This window comes from Capra hircus, chromosome 3 (genome assembly GCF_001704415.2).
Source record: "Capra hircus breed San Clemente chromosome 3, ASM170441v1, whole genome shotgun sequence".
NCBI lineage: Eukaryota > Metazoa > Chordata > Mammalia > Artiodactyla > Bovidae > Capra > Capra hircus.
Genome location: NC_030810.1, coordinates 118022943 through 118043829, shown reverse-complemented (window position 1 = coordinate 118043829; position 20887 = coordinate 118022943). Strand labels below are relative to the sequence as shown.

At 47.6% G+C, this 20887-nt stretch overlaps 1 protein-coding gene across 1 annotated transcript; it reads right to left on the bottom strand.

Moving 5' to 3' along the window:
• On the bottom strand, positions 104 to 16574 carry POGK (pogo transposable element with KRAB domain). Its single transcript, XM_018046438.1, is given in 7 exon segments — positions 104 to 2082; positions 5362 to 6641; positions 6644 to 6844; positions 8411 to 8509; positions 9262 to 9388; positions 14861 to 14994; positions 16401 to 16574. Coding segments are annotated over 5 exon segments (1827 nt in total). The 5' UTR covers positions 14993 to 14994; positions 16401 to 16574; the 3' UTR covers positions 104 to 2082; positions 5362 to 5373.

The window sequence follows — 20887 nt, the reverse complement described above, 5'->3', positions numbered from 1 at the left end:
GGGAAAAAGCTATTTTTGCTAGGGCCCTTTCCCCCACCTTTAAAAGCCAGTTGGAAACCACACATATTTACCTTTAAAGATACCAACAGTAATTACATTGTCATCCCATGAACAGACTTTTTTATTCAAGAATATATTGAAAAAAAAAATATAATCTATTGGTACCAAACTGAGTGGAGAATGAAGTGTAAATGAGAGTTTGAAATGTGACTTTTTAAAAATGCTAGCAGATAATAAACCACCAGAGCCTATTGTCTTTATTATCAAAGTTTATTGTTAAGAGTCAGTTCCTATCTACTGGGGAGTACAACTATGCCTCAATATGTGCTATAGTATCCCTAGGGTAATAGCCATTCTGCAAAATAGTTGTACTGGGGCTCTGTTAGGCATAGATCGTAAGTCAGTGGAAGAGTGAGCCTAGAAAACCCCGACAGTAGAGCCATTACTCTAGGAAGTTCCAGTGCTGTGCAACCTGTAAGGCATCATCTGTCAGCTGATGATGAGACTCAAGGAGGTGTTGGTGGAATGAAACAGGAGTTGAACCCATTTTCTACTCTTCTCTGCAAGACAACTATGGCTCCAGTGCAGGAACCAAAAACTAGGTCTTAGAAAATCCTTTAAGCTCCCAAAACAAGTAAAACAGGACATAAAGAGGAAAGGGCCAGGAAGCAGGATAGTGGAGGATAAATTAAGTGGAATTGGAGGGAATGAAAAGTAGCTGGATTTAGATGCCATTTGAGATGATAAAAGAATACAGTGCAGCTAAAAGCAAATGAGGAAACAATTCAAACTTTGAAAAGTAATTAGACACCAGAAGTTAAAGTTCCCCTCTTGGAGGAAAACTGGTTTTAAAAAATGAGGAACGTGGGTCACTAATAATAGGAATGAGTACCTGAGTAGAAATAGGTGTTTCAGGATGCCAAGAAGATTATACAAATGAGCTGGGTCTATAGGAAGGAAAAGTGGTTATGGTAACCTGTTATCCAGATCTGACATTGGAATGACGTTTCTAGCAATGGCTTTGTCTATGAGGTTCTGGCATATTTTTTTGTAGCACAGGTAGCTTTGATGGAATGTTTTAATAACACCCAACTTATGTGGGAATGCAAATTAGTGTAAAATTTCAAGGATCTCCCACCTATTTCTGCGGGATAGAAGTTTAGAAATCCTGAAACAGCTGTGGCTAAAGGCCCAAGCCCTCTTACCACCCTTGTGATAAAAATATTAAAGGAATTAACCAAACAGTATCAGGTGAGTCAATGGGCTTTGTACCATGTAGACAGCAGATAATTTATGGTGACTTCTGCAGGCAGCCTGAGAAACAAAAGAGCTTGTGTACTAAATGCTACCCTATCATTAAATATAATAATAATGAAAAATAGGGCCATTAAATGAGACCCTAGAAAAGTCTAGCTGCCAACCAGATTGGGAAGATAAATAAAGTAGCAGTTTATTTTAATCTGTATTTTCCATACTAACCTAGTTTGCCTGTAGAAAAGCCATCTGCTGGCACTAGGCCAGTATGTCTGAATTTTGTCATTATTAGCATCTCATTTTTCCAAAAAGAAATGAGTAAGTAGCACGTGTACATAAATGACCATTTCTACAAAGCCTTCTCTGCAGTCTTGACCTGTGTGGGGACAGGTTCTACTGATGGAAGCATTTTTAGAGGCAGAAGGAAAAACATTAACTTGAGGTTTTCTCCAAAGAAAGAATACCAGTGGAGTTGGGCCCATATGATGAGTTTCTTGTTGGTGTTGAACAAATGGTCTCTTCTCTAGGAAATACGTTTGTTCACACCTATTTACAGGTTCTATAAATGTAATTTCTAAAACAAGAAATGAGGCAGAAGCAGTTTCTGTTCTAATCACGTCTCTGATGAAATGAAGGGTCCTCAACTTTTCGGACTCCTCACGGTGTGGGATGGGGCTGGGCTCTATCCCAGGGCCGGATGCTCAGGCTGCTGTCCAGATCTGGGTTATTTCAAGCCCCACGGCCTTTTCCTGCTTCCCCTGTGCATTCAGGCTGCGAGGAATATTCCTGAAGCTTTTCCTCCCCAAATGTTCCAAACAGTTCTATTTGCTAGAAAACAGAACATAAGTATGAGTTAACCTTTGGATTTTAGACACTGTGTAACTTCATGAACATAATTATTCCATTAGTCACATTTCCAAACAGATGAGAAGAGGCCATTTTATGCCCATATGTCTCCTCTCACATGTCTTGTTCACTGATAATCCTGTCTACTTCTATAACTTCCTCGGCTTAAAACCAGGGCAATTATACAGAGACCTGTGGCTGTCAAGATGAGCCGAAACTCATGGTTCTGATTGGATGTAAATACACGGCCCATGTCCACAGCTGTGCCCCAGCCTTGTTTTCTTCCTTTTGACAGTTTTTGATCCAGTCTATGGGTAGCATATACCTTAGCAAATTAAAAATACACAGAAATGTCATCTGCTTAAAATCCTTCAAGCTAGGCTTGAGCAGTACATGAACCAAGAACTTTCAGATATACAAGCTGGGTTTCAAAGAGGCAGAGGAACCAATGATCAAATTGCTAACATCTGATGGATCATGGAGAAAGCAAGGGAGTTTCAGAAAAACATCTACTTCTGCTCTATTGACCACGCTAAAGTTTTTGACTGTGTAGATCACAACAAACTGGAAAATTCTTAAAGAGAGACGGGAATACCAGACTACCTTACCTGTCTCCTGAGAAACCTGCATGCGAGTTAAGAAGCAACAGTTAGAACTGGTCATGGAATACCTGACTGGTTTCAAATTGGGAAAGGAGTATAGCAAGGCTGTATATTTAACTTATTTAACTTATATGCAGAGTGTATCATGTGAAATGCCAGGCTGGATGAAACACAAGTTGGAATCAAGATTGCCAGGAGAAACATCAACAATCTCATATATGCAGATAATACCACTCTAATAGCAGAAAGTGAAGAGGAACTAAAAAGGCTCTTGTTGAGTGAAAGAGGAGAGTGAGAAAGCTGGCTTGAAACTCAACATTAAAAAGAACTAGGATCACGACATTTGGTCTCATCACTTCATGGCAGATGGGGAAAAAGTAAAAACAGTGACCAATTTTCTTGGGCTCCAAAATCACCACAGACAGTGACTGCAGCCATGAAATTAAGACGCTTGTTCCTTGGAAGGAAAGCTGTGACAAACTTAGCATATTGAAAAGCAGAGACATCACTTTACCAACAAAGGACCGTATAGTCATAACTATGATTTTTCCAGTAGTCATGCATGGATGTGAGATGATGATTGTGTTCAGCTGTGTCCCGACTTCTTGTGACCCCATGGACTGCAGCCCACCAGGCTCCTCTGTCCATGGGATTTTCCAGGCAAGAGTACTGGAGTGGGTCGCCATTTTCCTCCTCCAGGGGATCTTCCTGACCCAGGGATCGAACCCACATCTCTTGTGTCTCCTGCACTGGTAGCCAGATTCTTCACCACTGCACCACCCGGGAAGCTACAGGCCAAGGGACTCTCAAAGGTCTTCAGCACCACATTTCGAAGGTGGCTGAGCGGCGAAGAATTGATGCTTTCAAACTATGGTGCTGGAGAAGACTCTTGAGAGTCCCTGGGACTGTAAGGAGATCAACACTGAAGATTCACTTGGAAGGACTGATGCTGAAGCTGAAGCTCCAATACTTTGGCCACCTGAGGCAAAACAGATTCATTGGAAAAGACTGATGCTGGGAAAGACTGAAAGCAAAAGAAGAGGGTAGCAGAGGATGAGATGGTTAGACAGCATTAGTGACTCAACGGACATGAATTAGAGCAAACTCTGGGAGACAGTGGAGGAACAGAGGAACCTGGAGTGCTGCAGTCCATGGGGTCACAAAAAATCAAACACAACTTAGCGACTGAACAACAACAATGGGGTGGGGGAGGAAGGTAAATATGGTAAAAACTATAACTCCTATTTGATATTCAGTGGATGCAATATAATGGTTAGCAGGCTGAATTCATAGATTAGAGGACATGAGAGAAAAAAAGCAATTTTAGTGATTTTGACCGTAAGAACTTCTAGTACAATTTGATTTGGGCTTCCCTTGTGGCTCATCTGGTAAAGAATCTGCCTGCAATGCAGGAGACCTGGGTTCGATCCCTGGGTTGGAAAGATCCTCTGAGAAGGGAAAGGCTACCCACTCCGGTATTCTGGCTTGGAGAATTCCATGGACTGTATAGTCCATGGGGTTGTTGGAAAGAGTTGGACACGAGTAACTTTCACTTGATTTGGGGACAGAGAAGGAGACTTAAGTCACTCTTCAGCTTACGCAGCATGAAGTGGGGGTGTCTGACAGGAGATTTCATTTAGAGAAAGCAGCAAGTAGGATGGAAATACCTAATTATACTTTACAGGAAAGAAATATCAAAATACATTTAGGTCCTTTGTAAAAGGAGTGCTCTCTTCATATTAAACACTGGAGAAACAAGTGAACTGAACAAATTAGGGAAATAACAAAAAAGAATATGTGTCTGTTCTCTGTATGCTGCCCACTGTAGGTGGTCACTTTCCGCTCTCAGGGGTGTGGGGGGAAGAATCATTCTACTGGTGTTTGGTAGTCCTCCACTCCCAACTTCCTATTAAAGCGGTGGCCCTTCTATACTTAACTCTGAAAATGCCAGGCCTTATTGTCTTCAGACTTCACTTACTGGAGTCCTAGATAAGCATTCTGGTTTGTTTTTTGGTACAGAATTTCAGTTTAAAAATATCACCCTTCACATGTCTGTGAAATTATTGTAATTGTTTACTCCATGTGAATGTTGTCATGAGGATAAGATGATGCTTTAAAACAGGCATTTGATGTCCCAGGGAAAAGCAAACATAAGCTATTTCTTTCATTCCCCACTGGGCTACTGCAGACTACCCCAGACGGAAACTTGAGACCCAAGAGACGCAGTTTGAAGGTGCACACGTCCTTACATCCCAGCTCTCCAGGCTAGCCAAGATGAGCACAGTTGCTTCAAGTGAATCAGGTACACACGTTGGCCCTATATATTCATGATTTATATGGGGAAGGAAAATTTTGGTTTTGCAGACAAAACTTTTTAACGGAGTCATGTCAAACTATGCTCCTTCAGGATTAAATAATTTCAGCATTATGGCTCTCAGATAGCTCACTCGTTGTTCACTTCATGCAGTATACAAAATACCCATGAAATAAGTCAGGCAACCAAAGTTTCCTATGAAGGAGAAAATGCTGACGGCTTGCTACCTGCAGCACTGCACTGTGGGGTCGAAGAGTTCTCAGAACGGCAAGAAACAAAGGGCTGTTTGTGAGACCCGACGTGTCCCGCGGGGACGGCGCCCAGCGGCCCCTCCCGGCTGCTCACCTCAGCTTTCCCTCAGCGGCTCTCTGCCAGGCTCTCAGTGTCACACTCCTTGGGCGGCTCCCCTCCGCCTGGCAGCTCACTCTCGATTTCCCACAGCACGTCATCCTCATCCTCCAGGTTGCTGGAGATGTGGCACTTCTTGAACCCTTGGACGATGGACTCGCTCGAGATGCTATTCCACGCCACCATAACCCACTCCAGAAAAAGGCCCAGCGGCGGCTTCTTGGCGTTCCCGGTGGGGCTCAGCGCCAGGTTCCCCGCCAGGAGCCAGTTGGAATACTGGGCCCGGACACTGTCATTCAGTGGTTTGTAGACCACCACATCCAGCACCTGCAGCTGCGAGGTCAAGCCCCCCGGGATGATGACCATGTCAGTGTTCATGCTCTCCATGGAGCTCTTCACTGAGTCGGTGGCGTGGCCCCGGAAGCCATTCAGGATCAGCAGCCCTCGCTGCTTGGGCACCGCGCCCGTCCTCCGCCTCCACACCACCTCCAGCCAGTCCTGCATCAGATCCTCCGTCATCCATCCATATCGGTGGCAGCGGATTTCCATGCCACTCGGGAACTTCCCAGGGGGGATGTACGTGCCCCTCAGAATGATATATGGAGGTAGCTTCCTCCCATCAGCCAAGACACCAAGCATGGCTGTGATTTTCAGTTTCTCCCTCCCTGGCGTCTTGACCAAGACAGGCTTTTCCCCCTGGTTGTCCACAGTCACCCTCGAGGGCACCTCTAAGCAAATGGGCGTCTCGTCCGCATTTCCCATCTGAGCCACCTGGTAGTCGTGTGCCCTGCGCAGAGCCAGGACGCTCCGCTGGTAGGTGACAAGCTTCTCGGTCAGGTCTTCGGGCAGCTGCTGGGGCACGGGCACCTTATGCCGCAGAGACAAGTCATACCTCCGCATCATTCTTCGACACCAGCCCAAGCTAGCCTTGAACCCTTTCTCTGGAATGTTCATCTCCTGGGCAATCTCCAGCGCTTTCAGCTGCATGGCCTCCCTGGTGATAGGGTCCCCTTTGGCTTGCATGTATCGCACATACTCGGCCACGCGCTGGTCCACCAGGGCGAAGCGCCCGTTCTTGGGGCCGCGGAAGGCACGCCGCATGGCGTGGGCGTTCTGCAGCTGCGGCTTCACTTTGCGCCAGTCGCGGACGTTTTTCTCCAGCACCCCAAACTGCTTGGCCGCCTGGCAGTTGTTGGTGCTCTCGGCGTACTCCACCACCATTAACTTGAACCCTGCGTCGTAACTGCGGCGCATGCCCCGGCTGAACTGGAACTTTCCGCCAGGTCGTCGGCCGAGAGGTCATACCCGGGGAAGCCCATGGCCATGTAGAAGGGGTACCCCTCGCCCCACTCGGGCAGCTCTGTGATGTCCCGAGGCAGACGGAGGCCAAAGCCATCCAGGTGCTGAGGCTGGGGAAACTGCGAGGCTGCGTTCATCGGGCCCGCCCAATCTGGGGGCTTCATGTCGGATTCTTCCTTTTCTGGAAGACATACAGGGAGGGGTGAAGATAGTGCCCATCAGTCAAATGATTTTGGGGTCATTCCTTGATTTGTTTTTGGTCAAAATACCAAGACTACCTGAATCTTAAATTCACTAAAAGCAGTCACTTTAATAACAGATACTTCCAAAGTCCTCACCCCTGTGCCAGCTCCCATAGATGACCACATCTACTTCTCACAATAACTGTTTCTTTACTCTGTCTTTGCGGATGAGTGTAGAAAAATTCAGTAACGCATCAAGGCGGCAAAGCCAGAAAGTGGCAAGGGCTTGCAACTGAACAGGGGCACCAAGCTTGAGTAATGTACTAACTGTGAGGGCCACGCCTGGGCCAAAATAACCTTTACCTGGGTGAGAAGCCAAATACAACCCATTCTACACACATAGTGTTACAGAATTGTATCATCATGACTGAATCATATCCCTTAAACCAAGAAAATCTATAGCAACACCACACTTAGCAAAGTTAAGCTTATAAGGCAGAAGTATGGTTTTTGCATACCCATGTCAGAACTGGGTTTCACTGTATGTTTCTATTTAGAGAGTGGTCACAGAAATTGACTATTACTCAGGGATATTACCATATCTCACCAAAACTAAGAACCCATCAATTGCAAGATGTACCATTACATGCCATTAAAAAAAAAAAATGCCACTAGTGAAACTAACATGCCATCAGTTTTAAGTGTTAGTCACTCAGTCGTGTCTGACTCTTTGCGATGCCACGGACTGTAGCCCAGGTTCCTCTGTCCATGGAATTCTCCAGGCAAGAATACTGGAGTGGGTTGCCATTCCCTTTTCCAGGGGATCTTCCCGATCCAAGGATTGAACCTGGGTCTTTGGTATTACACGCAGATTCTTAATTGTCTGAGCCACCAGGGAAGACCCACCAGTTTTAAGAAGCATTCTCAATTGCAGAGATGTTAAAGTGATGACAGAAATACATCTTTTACAATCAATGAAATACAGCATTTTAAACTACTACTTATAGAGAGAAGGCAAATAAAATCACTCTGGCTGTTGGGAAGCTGTATTTATCCAACTCCTGCTCTCTAGCTGTTTCTCAGTACAACACTGTATGCTTCTTTAGACGCATTTGCTCAGATGTGTACTACAGCTGCCACTGCTTCTTCCATCCAAGATGAAGCAGACAGGAAGTCAAGTAAGTCACCCTGGATGCATATGCTTTGCCACGCTGTTTTCCTTAGCTTTCAGAAGTGTGTGGCATGCTCCCAAGGCACTCAAGACGTGCACTGGGCCAAAGCCACACAAACTTCAACTTCATTCACCTGCATACGAGGTTGCACCTTGAGATTTATAACCCGCAGTTGACAGATGAAGAAATGGACAGAGACGTGGATGAAGTTGCCGAAGGTCACACAGCATGGGAAACAAGGAGATTTTGAAACTTTTCCAAAGCCCATAGTCTTTCTGCCTCAGAACCTTGCCTTACACTTAAATACCCCCAGAATGTACCTTAATGTAAACTTAAAATCCATCTTCATAATTCTCCCACTGGATGCCTTCTGGATTGGGTTAATGATAGTACCTGCAAAGGTTCCTCCTTGGAGCTGCCATTCGTCAGAATTCTGAGACTCCTCCTCCCTTTCCAACCGAGTGATCATGTCAGGCTTAGGGAATGGGAATTCTGTTTACAGGAAATAAAACAGGTTAACAGCTGTGTTACTGTCTTGGAGAACTGCCAAAATAAGTACTTTGTAGTACTTAAGCAAACCTTCCCTCCACTCTCACCCCTACCGTCTTCTCAGTATGGAGATTTATGAAAGGCAGTAGAGAAGGATTCAGGGATACTTAAAGAAAAAATTTGATGGGAAATAGGTCTGTCCAAGGGAATTTATGGATCTCTGATAATGAGGGCCCGGACTAGCAATGACAAAAAGGAACTGCAATTAGCAGGGAAGTGGGTGTATGCAGCCATTGATCTAATGAGTATTCCAGTACCTGCACGAGCCAAGTGGGGAAATCCCTCCAAATGGTTAATATCAGTGCTGGGAGGGAAGCAACAAGGATTCTTTGGGGCTATGTCCCCAAGCTTCTGAGGCTGACAGGATAACAGCGAGGCCTGCCTTCTCTCCTAGGAACGTATAAAGTACAGGCCCAGATCCACAGTGACATTTCTTAGATGTCTTTTTTTTTTTTTGATAAGTATGCCTGGGTTGAATGAGGATGGTTCTGAGAGCTGGCATGAGCTGCTGAGTAGGAGGACACAATATTTATATCCTGCCTAAGTCAAAAACAGGAAATTAAATGGGCACAGGCATTGAGGGGACAGAGTCCAGGTTCAGAAGAGAGGTATGTTGGATACACCTGAGAAGAGAGACATAGAATCAATTCTCTGGGCTCAGAGCTTCTAAGAGACAAAGGAAAACAAAGTTTTACCCAGAGACAGGACAGTTTCATAATTCATCCTCATGACCTCGCGGTAGAGAGCCTTTTGTTGCTCCGTCAAAACTTCCCACTCCTCATCGGAAAAATATATGGCCACCTCATCGAATAGGGCTGGCACCTGCAACGGTGAACAGGCTTTTCTCAATGACTCGTCTTCACGTGTAGATGCAGATCACACACCATTATCTCACAAGGGCGGGCCTGGGCCCGGAGACACATCAGTCCTCACACGGCTCCAAGGTGCAAAATCTGGATGTCAACAAGGTCCTCTGTGCCCTGCTGAGTGCTTGCCACACTCCCATTCACAGATAAGGAGAGCAGAACCCTGAGATGAAAACTCCCCACCACGGATCACCAGGTCGAGAGACTGGATCCTCACACAAAGCAGGGAGAGCTGATCACAGCTAAGCCCCCACCCAGAGCCAGTCGACTACAGGGAGGAACATCCTGAGGCGGTTCCCCTGCCAACACAGCCCTGCTGTCTCCCTCAGTCACAGACCCTCAGACCATGGCGGTGCTGGGGGTTGCCTGGGCACTAGTCTCCAGCTGCAGAGCGCTAGCCCCAGTGTATGACTCAGAACCCAAAGCTGCCCGGGGAGGAGCCGGTGAGAGCAGGGACCTCATCTGGCCTTTTCCACTCCATAAGAGGACGAGGAGGAGGAGAGAAGGGCTAATTAGAGCTTCAATTTATGTAATGAGATACTGGAGCAAACTGGTTTGCTTTGATGCCTAGACCCACAGCAGAAAGCCCTAAAGACAGAGCTCCACTCCCTGCTCCCGTACCTCCCTGACACTGTGGGCCAGTGGGAGGGGGTGCCCACGTGGTCGATTGCAGCCAAGCCACCCAGACCAACCTCCTCTTGTTCAACTCTTTTCTTTTACTATCTTGCAGTCATTAAAAATCCTATTCCAAAGCTCATATTCAGTGGTAAAGCATCACTGGGCTGCTGTGTTCAGAGCTATTTCCCGTGGTGCAGTCTAGGGCCTGGGGGGATCATGATGATGTTTTCCATCAGCTTAGAAAAGTTCAGTGTCTGCACGGCCTGCAGCTTCTTCAGGTGTCTGGCCATCAGTCATTTAGACCTCCTGGCCTTTCCGCCTCATTCACAAAGTCCACCCCATCCCTCCCCACCCTCACAGCCCCTTCCACATAGGGAGAACTTCCTGCGAAAGGCCCTGTAACTGCTTCATTTATTTCCCCCCAGAATCCCATTTAAACCAGGAGGAAACTGGCTCAGAGTAGCCCTGTTTCTGGTCTAAAATCCCACAGCCAATAGACAATAGGGTTGAGGCTGGGACCTAGGATGTCTGACTTCAAGGCTCCAGCCCTTACAGAGGGCAGAATAGCCTCCCAGGTACCCAGCTTGCATGCTCTCACTTCTACCCCACACGCTCAGTGGAACTTTGCTCCAGCAGTTCCTTAACAAACCATTCCCACTCCTCCAAAGGCCAGGAGGTCTCCATACGTGCTGCTTCACAAGTCCTTCCCATTCTTGGCCTGGCTGACACCACCTACCTTCCAAGATTCAGCCCAGATACCCTGTTCCCTGGGCAAGCTGGCCTCAACCCGGGCTGTGTACCTTGTCATGCCCTGGGCTCAAGGCACTAATCACACTGCAGGATCCTCTTGGTGTACCTGTCTGCTTCTTTCACTAGAGTATCAGCTCACTGACGGCAGAACCTGGGCTAATTTTGTTTTGTTCCCCTAAGCCTAGGACACTTCCTGTAGAAAGTAATTCCTTGAAATGGTGTTTTTGAGTCAAAGATTTAAGTATACACTCTCTTCGTTTCTCTTGTTCTACCTGGAATAGTTTCAAATAATCATTAAAATTCGCCTGTCACAAAGCTCAGCCTACTCTTTGGAGTAAGAATGGACAAAAATGCCTAGTGTAAAACACCAGGAGGTATAATGGATTGGGTCTCTGGGCTCTGCTCAGATTTCATCAATCTGGAAAGCCAGGCATCTAGGAATTTTCCATCCCACCCCATCCCACTTCCCAGGCTTTTGAACAACGCTCCCTTTGGCCTTTTCTCTCCCTAGGAAATTTCAGATCTAGGCTATACCTATTTATAGTCCCTTTCCCTTTGCTGATAAAACAGGACACAGGACTGGCTGTGCCTGTCATTTCAGAAGGGCGATCCCTATCAGCACTCATAGAAGGTAACACGTACCCAGTGTGGTAAAAATACAGCAGCCCTGGAGTGGTGAGAAGGCACCTGGAGGCCGGGGTTGGATTCATCCATGTACGACTGAGCCATGGAGGGGCCTCAGACAAGCCCACACGATGCTTCAGAGGCACACGGTGTAGTGGCTTAGTAATTCTGCTCACAGCAACCTTCTGTGAGAACTGAGCAAGCCTTCAGCTAGGCCCTGCCGTGCGGGCCTCCCTGCTCTCTACAGAGGCCTTTTATCTGGCCAAGCACAGCAGAAGGTAAACAGGGCCAGCCCTGGGCCAAACTCAGAAATCAGGCAGCCAGCGTCCAACCCCCAGACACCCACCCTTGCTGGGTCTCACAGGTAGGGGTCCTCGATCCCTGCCCTCCTCCATTCCTAGAAGGTCAGGGACTCATCAGATAGGTGTACTTCCTTCTGCTTGTGTGTGCTGCCTTGCTCGGCCCCAAGAGCTGTCATTCCAATGCTTATCTAACTATCCTAGAGTACTTACATGCTGCCCAGGCATGCTAACGAAGCTGTATAACCACTCAGCAAAGCCAGTGGGGCTCTTAGGGCAGAGGCCTGGGACCAGTGCACTGATAGAGTGCCTGCTGTATGCCAGGCACTGTGTAGGGCATTCCTTCTTACACTCGTATTGAATCCTTTAGATAATACAAGGATATGGGGATCACTACCCCAGTTTTATGGGTGAGCGAATGGCTGATAAGTATCTTGCCCACGGTCACAGTTAGCAAGTCTGACTCCCACACCCACACTTTCTCAGCAGGTCACTTAGGCCCCTTCCTCGTGGCAGTAGCAAACCCCAGGGTCCCTTAAGAAAGATGAACCGAGGACTTCTTCCTTAGAGCTTCTAAGGAGAGAGCTCAGACTCCAGGGCGCAACATACACCCCCGAGCGGCTGGCTTGAGCCTGGGGACCGCCCTGCTTCTCTCAACGTCTCCTCCACTCCCTGACACGCACCGCAGGCTCGAGCTGCAAGAGCTACTGCTGACTCTACACAGAAACTTTTTTTCCAGTGCCTGTGCTCCTGGCTTCCTAGATAGCAAGATCTTCCCTTCCCTTGGCTGGTTCCACCTCTGCCTAAGACTTGGTTCAAAGTACATGTTCCCTTTTCTCTACCTGAAATTGTATTTCTACTCCAATTCTCCTATGCAGTATTACCCTTATAGCATGGTTCTTAAGATTGAAAGCTTTTATTGATTACCCTAACACAGCTTACAGCCAAAACACATACGTAAGAGACAGATTTGATAGTTTTATTCTAGTTACCCTGGAACAGGATTTTTTTCACTCAGCACCACTGACACTTCTCGCCAGATCATTCTCTGTTGCAGGGGCTGTCCTGGGTATCACAGATGTATGGCAGCATCCCGGGCCTCTACCCAGGAGATGCCAGTAGGCTCTCCCACTTCCCAAGTTCCACCACAAGTCATGACAACCAGAAATGTCTCCACCCAGATGCACCTGGGAGGGGGCAAAACTATTTACTACTCAAGACCAGGTCCTTGCCTGTTTTTTCCAGGAGTTCTCCAGCCTGTAGGAGAGACTGTCCAGACCTGACATCTACCACAGAATTCCAAATACTGTGCAATTAATCAGATTTACTTTCCTGTCTTCCTCATAAAACAAGTATTAATAATTCCACGAGACTAAGAACTTTGTCTTAATAACACCCAGCACTGCGCTGAGTAACTGCAGATGGATGGCGGGTTGCTTGGATGCCTCACATGCCAGTCCTCCTCCTCCAGCTCCGCTGGTTACTTCCTTTCCCAGCCAAGCATGGGCTTCACCTTGCTCTTTTCTGAGTTGTCCCAACAGACTCTAATGCTTGCTTCTACTGCACCTGTTTTGCATGCTTCTCCATTCTGTCTAAATGTTCTCGGTTGGCCAGTATAGCCTCAAAGCATTGAGTTCTTGCTCAGGGCTAGATGGAATGACTCCTGCTCTCTAAAATCTCCCCGGCTGCAGGGATTAGAACTGAGGAGGACAGCAGCAGGCTCTGAAGAGACAGAAGCAGTCCAGCTTCAACAGCTCGACTGGCAAACCCACAGTCTGGAGTCGTATTTTTTTTTTTCCTTCCTAATTGAGTATAACATATATACAACAAAATGCACTACTTTTAAGGTTCCAGCTCAAGAGGTGTTTTTAAGAACAGAAGTCAGCATACATGTGTATCCCAGGGCCAAAGCAGATAACCCTGCTGTACCTCATGCAGTGGGAGGGGAGTAGGACGAGAGAGTTTGCAAAGACCATGATTCTATGGATACAGACCTCTCATTGGAAACAAAGCATACTATGTATACCGATGACATTCATACACAGAGAAAAGCAGAGAAAAGCAGAGATAAGCAGAGAAAAGGAATGTCATTTGGTGCTTATTTAAAATGTTTACCATGCATGCTGAGTTATCATGAAGTCCAGTAAGTACTGTAAATGATGTACACAACTGTAACTATAAATATCTGTTGCATTTATACTTTAAATTTGAATTCTATCACACGACAATGTTTGCATATGCTCCCTATTCACTGCTGCCTACTATCCCAATCCCTCCACCCAGGGCCAGCTGGAAATGCAGTTCTCTCCTGTGTCAACTACTGTAGAGGTGTTCACACAGAACCAACCGGCCTCATCCCATAAAGCTTTCCTCATATCAGCTCAGTACCCCAAGACTTCAACGGTTTAAGTGGTTCCCTTCAATCAGTAGTAGGTGACAAAGATTTTCTCCTCACCCCAAATTTGGTCAGCCCTCTTCTCCACTCGGCCTCTACCCTGGACACACACACCTGCTATGGTCCACAGTCTGCACAGCTCAGTTTTAGCAAGAATTCCACTAAGTCAGTTTAGAAAGAATCATCCCCTGATGATGGCTCCTCTTAGCAATTTTCCATTCACTGAGCCCTATGCTTTCTTCCCTGGCTATAAATCCCCACTTGTCTTTACTGTTGAGCTCTCTCCTGTTCTCTTCTCTCTCCTGTTATGCCAGTCTTGAAGCCCATCTCAGTAGTTCTGAATATTAATATATTCCTTATTATCTAAACAAGTGCCAGAATAATTTTTCTTTTACACATGGGTCAGCAGACATTTAGTTGATATCTACAAGGTGCCTGGCATTAAGCAGGATATAGGGAATCCATGGGTACAGGAGAGAGACACAGCCGTGGCCTCTTGGACTTCCAATCTTGATGGTGATACATTATGTGGCTAAAGAGATAGTTCTCATAACTAGCTTCTCCATTCTTCGCTGTGCCTTTTAAAGCCACAGAACTGTTTTCTCAGGAATGCAAACACACCGGACTGGGCTAAGCTAGGCTATTTTTACTTCCTGTGGCTGCCCGAGGAAGAGACTTTACAAACCTGGCTCCCAGGCCTGCCCCTCACAGCTGTTTGAGGACCCCACAACTTCTTACTTACCCATCCACCCTCTGAGCAGATTCGGACTTTTTGCATATCTGTGGGGCCATCCTCCAGTTCCCGGCTCTGAATCTCTTCTTCTTCTTCCTCTTCTTTCAGGGTCAAATTGAGAGGGCAGGCTGTGGATGCCATCTCTGCAAGCAAGATTCAGTTCAGAAAAATCAGGTGCTAGTGTGAACTCTTCAAAGCCTGTGAAGGGGACAGCTCAGGTTACACAAACCTTTTTAGCCCCAGGGCAGTTCAGGGGAACAAGAGAAAGGGAAGAGCCAGGTCTGGGGAGGAAGGGCTTCAAGGAAAGTGTCAGGAAGCTGGAAGGTGACATTTAGTTATGAAAAGAAGAGGGTTGCAGGCAGTCAGCATACCTGGCTGTGTTCAAATATTTAAAAGACTGGAAGAGAGACCAGACTGGTTCTGTAGAGACCCAAGGGCATAACAGGTTGGTGGGTAAACATTCCAGGAAGTTTTATTAATGCATCAAAAGGCAGAACTTTCTCATAGCCAGTGCCACCCAAACATGGAATCAGCAGCAGGTGTGTTGGCTTCCTGTCAGTGAAGGAATTTGAACTCATAGTGCACTCGCTCAACTGGGTTGTTCCTACAGGGCCAGTTCAGTGTCAGGAGGTTGGTTGGCCCAGAAGACCTGGATTTTCCAGAGTCAAAGGTTTTGTCCATGAGCCAGGTCAGAAGATAGAGTCATTCTACCTTTAAGTGACTTTCCAAGCCCAGGACCCTTAGTGAAGAGTAATGCTTGGATACCCAAGAGGAGGCAGAAATCACCAGGGTCTGGGGCCCACCCCTACAGGCAAAACTCATTGCATCTGGAGAGCAAATTCTCTCTTCTGTAAATTCTCTTTCGCCCAGCTCCTACGCCAGTACAAAGGCCGCGCTCCTGCCCTCTAGGGGCGCGGGCAATTCCTAGGTGTGAAGTGAGTGTGCATCTGGTGGGCCGCATCCTCCCAGGCTTCCAAAGAAAAGATCCTTCCGGAGTTCAAAGTCCGCTTCTTCGGTATTTTCAAAAAGGACGGGCAAATGCAGCAAGATACGTCTGGGGCGGGTGAACAGGCTTCAGATCCCTGGAGCTGCGGCCAGAACTTAGCTACGGCCTCCCCGGCCAGCTCCCGGGAGGTGGGGGCGCCGCCCCACAGCAAAGGTGCGGTTTAAGAGGTCCCCGCCGCCGCCGCCCACCCGCACGGCGCCCCGCCCGCCGCCGCTGCCGCGCCCCCGGGGCGCGCTCGGGTTTCTCCAGCCATCTTGTCCCATTTCCCTTTCTCCGCGGCCCCGCGCCGGGAGCGCTCCCGCCGCCTGCCTGCCCGCGCCCCGCCCGGCCCGCCTCCCCACCTGGCCCGCTCCCGGCCCCAGCGCACCTGCCGAGCGGCCGGGGCCGGCGCCGCCTGCCTCCCCCGGCGGGCCCGCAACAAAGGCGGCGGCGGCGGTGGTAGCAGCTGCAGCGTCGGCGCCCCCGCCCCCGCCGCGGCCCAGCGGCCTGGGGCCCGAGGGAGGGGCCGCGCTGCCCCCGCCCCGTCCGCCCGCGCGCACTCACCGCCGGGCCGAGCGCCAGGGCGCGGGCCGGGGCCGCGGTGCAGACGCCGAGGGCTGCGTCCCGGCTGTCACAGCGCCATCCTTCCCGTCTCTCTGGCTGCCCGTGCGCGCGGCCCCTCGGGAGGGAGGGGAGAGGACACGTGGTGGGAGGAGGGAGGGTCCGGCCGGGAGCTGAGAGTGTTGGGAGGCGAGGGGAGGAGCGCGGCTGATGTCAGCGGGCTCGGCGGCGCCGGGGGACGGCGTCCGCGCCAGCTCCCGACCCTCCTCCTGGCGTGGCTTCCGGCTGGTGAGCGCCCTGCCCTCCTCGAGGCTGAGCTCCTGACCCACTGGCAGGCTATACCTCGCCTGCCTGAACAATCTTGCACTCTGCCCTCTTTGCTCCCCTGGTGCAGTTTCCAGTGCACCGTCTGTGACCTCGGCATAGATGAGGCAGGAAGAGTCCGTATTTACATTTGAAGTGAACGTAGCCTGGGTGCACGCGTTCCTGCGCTTATTTGCATGAACCACTGCTTTGCACTTAGTTAGATAAGTAAGTATTCCGGGTACTCAGGCCGTGCTTCAAGGACTGTGTTATGAAGAATGACCAGCAAGGGCATGAGGAAGAGTGAGGGGTGTTGGATTTGGGGGGAAGCCTGCATATGCACATTCTGGCAGGCATGTCAGAACTTTGTTGTTACGGTTCAGTCGCTCAGTAGTGACCTGCTAATGGACTGCAGCATGCCAGGCTTTCCTGTCCTTCACCATCTCCTAGAGTATGCTCAAACTCACGTCCGCTGATGCTATCCAAGCATCTCATCCTCTGTCTTCCTCTGCTGCCTTCAATCTTTTCCAGCATTAGGGTCCTTTCCAAGGAGTGGTCTATTCTCATCAGGTGGCCAAAGCATTGGAGCTTCAGCATCAATGATTATAAAGGGTTGATTTCCTTTAGGACTGACTGGTTTGATCACCCTGCTGTCCAAGGGACCCTCAAGAGTCTTCTACAACACCACAGTTTGAAAGCATAAATTCTTTGGTGCTCTACCTTCTTTATGGTCCTACTCTCACATCCATACATGACTACTGGAAAAACCGTACCTTTGACTAGACGAATCTTTGTCAGCAAAGTGATGTCTCTGCTTTTCAATATGGTGTCTTGGTTGGTCAAAGCTTTTCTTCCAAGGAGCAAGCATCTTAATTTCACGGCTGCAGTCACCGTCTGCAGCGATTTTGGAGCCCAAGAAATAAAATCTGTCACTGTTTCCATTTTTACCCCGCCTATTTGCCATGAAGTGATGGGACGGGATACCCTGATCTTGGTTTTTTGAATGTTGAGTTTTAAAGCCAGACTTTTCACTCTCCTCTTTCACGTTAATCAAGAGGCTCTTTAGTTCTTCTTTGCTTCCTGCCATTAGAGTGGTGTCATCTTCATAGCTGAGGTTATTGATATTTCTCCCAGCAATCTTGATTCCAGCTTGAGCATCATCCAGCCCAGCATTTCGCAAAATGTACTCTGCATATAAGTTAAATAAGCAGGCTGACAGTATACAGTTTTGATGTACTCCTTTCCTGATTTGGAACCAGTTCGTTGTTCCGTGTCCAGTTCTAACTGTTACTTCTTGAGCTGCATACAGATTTCTCAGGAGGCAGGTCAGGTGGTCTGGCATTCCCATCTCTTTAAGAATTTTCCACAGATTGTTGTAATCCACACATTCAAAGGCTTTAGCATAGTCAATGAAGAATAAATAGATGTTCTTCTGGAATTCCATTGCTTTTTCTATGATCCAACGGATGTTGGCAATTTGATCTCTGGTTCTCTGCCTTTTCTAAATCCAGCTTGTACATCCGTAAGTTCTCGGTTAATGTACTGTTGAACCATAGCTTGAAGGATTTTGAGCATGTGAGATGGATATAATTGTTTGGTAGTTTAAACATTCTTTAACATTGCCCTTCTTTGGGATTGGAATTAAAACTGTCCTTTTCCAGTCCTGTGGACACTGCTGAGTTTTCCGAATTTGCTGGTATATTGAGTGCAGTCCTTTCACAGCATCATCTTTTAGGATTTGAAATGGCTCAGCTGGAGTTCCATCACCTCCACTAGCTTTGTTCATAGTAATGCTTCCTAAGGCCCACTTGACCTCACACTCCAGGATGTCTGGCTCAAGGTGAGTAATCACACCATTGTGGTTATCTGAGTCATTAAGAGCTTTTCTTGTGTAGTTCTTCTGTGTATTCTTGCCACCTATTCTTAATCTCTTATGCTTCTGTTAGGTTCATACTCTTTCTGTCCCCATCTTTGCATGTACCCGTCTTTGCATGAGTACCCATCTTTGCATGAAATGCTCCCTTGGTATCTCTAATTTTCTTGAAGAGATCTCTAGTTTTTCCCATTCTATTGCTTTCTATTTCTTTGAATCTATCACTGAGGAAGGCTTTCTTATCTCTCCTTGCTATTCTTTGGGACTCTGCATTCAGATGGGTATATCTTTCCCTTTCTCCTTTGCCTTTCATTTCTCCTCTTTTCTCAGCTATTTGTAAGGCCTCCTCAGACAGCCAATTTGCCTTTTTGCATTTCTTTTTCTTGGGGGATGTTTTTGGTCACCACTTCTTGTACAGTGTTACTAACCTTCCTCCACATTTCTTCAGGCACTCTGTCTATCAGATCTAATCCCTTGACTCTATTTGTCAATTCTACTGTATAATCATAAGGGATTTGATTTAAGTCATACATGAATGGCCTTAAAAGGCTTCTGCCCCTACCTAGTCAGCTGTGTGCTGGAACTAAAGATAGCTGTTCCACCTCCAAGGGCGTATGCTGAGCCCTTGATGGGACACTGTGACCCACAAGATGGCAGAGTAGAAGGACATGCAGTCATCTTCTCCTGTGAAAACTCCAAAATTGTAACTCACTGCTGAACAACCATCCACAGGAGAATGCTGGATCCCACCAAAAAAAGACACTCCGTGTCCACGGGCAAAGAAGAAGCCCCAGCAAGATGGTAGGAGGGGCATAATTACATTTAGAATCAAATCCCATACTCGCCAGAGATGCTTGGAGGGCTCAAACAAAATCTTGTGTGCCCAGGACCCAGAGAGCCCACAGAGACTGAGCCAGACCTGCCTTTGAGTGTTTGAGTGTCTCCTGCAGAAGTACGAGTCAGCAGTGGTCTGCCGCAGGGGCAGGGGCTCTGGGTGCAGCACACCTGGGTCACACAGCATGTGGCATAAGCCCTCTTGGAGGAGGTCGCCAGTAATCCTGCCATAGAGTTGCTGAGCAGATGACCCAGAAAGTGCAGAACAATTATACCAAATAAATTATTGCACTGTTAAGAAAATTCTAGGATCCACAACAGATTTCCCAACCTGGGGATCTGACCAAGGGGCTGAGAACCCCCAAGCCATTTGATTTTGGAGGCCAGTGGGATTTGATTACAGAACTTACACAGGATGGGGAAACAGACTCTTGGAGGGCACAAACAAAACCTTGTGCACACCAGGACCCAGGAGAAAGGACCCTACCCCGCAAGAGACTGACCCAGACTTGCCCATGAAGGTCCAAGATTCTGGTGGAGGTATGGGTGGATAGTGGCCTGTTGCAGGGTCAGGGGCACTGAATACAACAGTACATGCACAAAACCTTTTGAAGGAGGTCACCATGATCTTCATTACCTCCACTATAGTTTTGTCTTAGGTCAAACAACAAGGAGGAAACACAGCCCAGTCCATCAACAGAAAATTGGATTAAGGATTTACCAAGCATGCCCCTTTCCATCAGAACAAGACCCAGATTTCCCCACAGTCAGTCTCTCCCATCAGGAAGCTTCCATAAGCTCTTATCCTTATCCCTCAGAGGACAGACAGAATGAAAATGACAGTCACAGAAAATGAATCAAACTGATCACATGGACCACAGCCTTCTCTAACTCAACAAAACCATGAGCCATGCCATGTAGGGCCACCCAAGACAGACAGGTCATGATGGAGAGTTCTGACAAAATGTGGTCCACCGGAGAAGGGAATGGCAAACCACTTCAGTATTCTTGCCTTGAGAATGCCATGAATAGTATGAAAAGGCCAAAAGATATGACATTGAAAGATGAACTCCACAGGTTGGTAGGTGCCCAATATGGTACTGGAGAAGAGTAGAAAAATAACTCCAGAAAGAAGGAAGAGACAGAGCCAAAGTGAAAACAATGCCCAGTTGTGGATGTGAGTGGTGATGGAAATAGTCTGATGCTGTAAAGAACAATATTGCATAGGAACGTGGAATGTTAGGTACATGAATCAAGGTAAATTGGAAGTGGTCAAAGAGGAGACAGCAAGAGTGAACATTTTAGGAACGAGTAAACTAAAATGGAGGGAATATGTGAATTTAATTCAGATGACCATTATATCTACTACTGTGGGCAAGAATCCCTTAGGAGAAATAGAGAGCCCTCATAGTCAACAAAAGAGTATGAAATGCAGTATTTGGGTGTGGTTTCAAAAATGACAGAATGATCTCTGTTCATT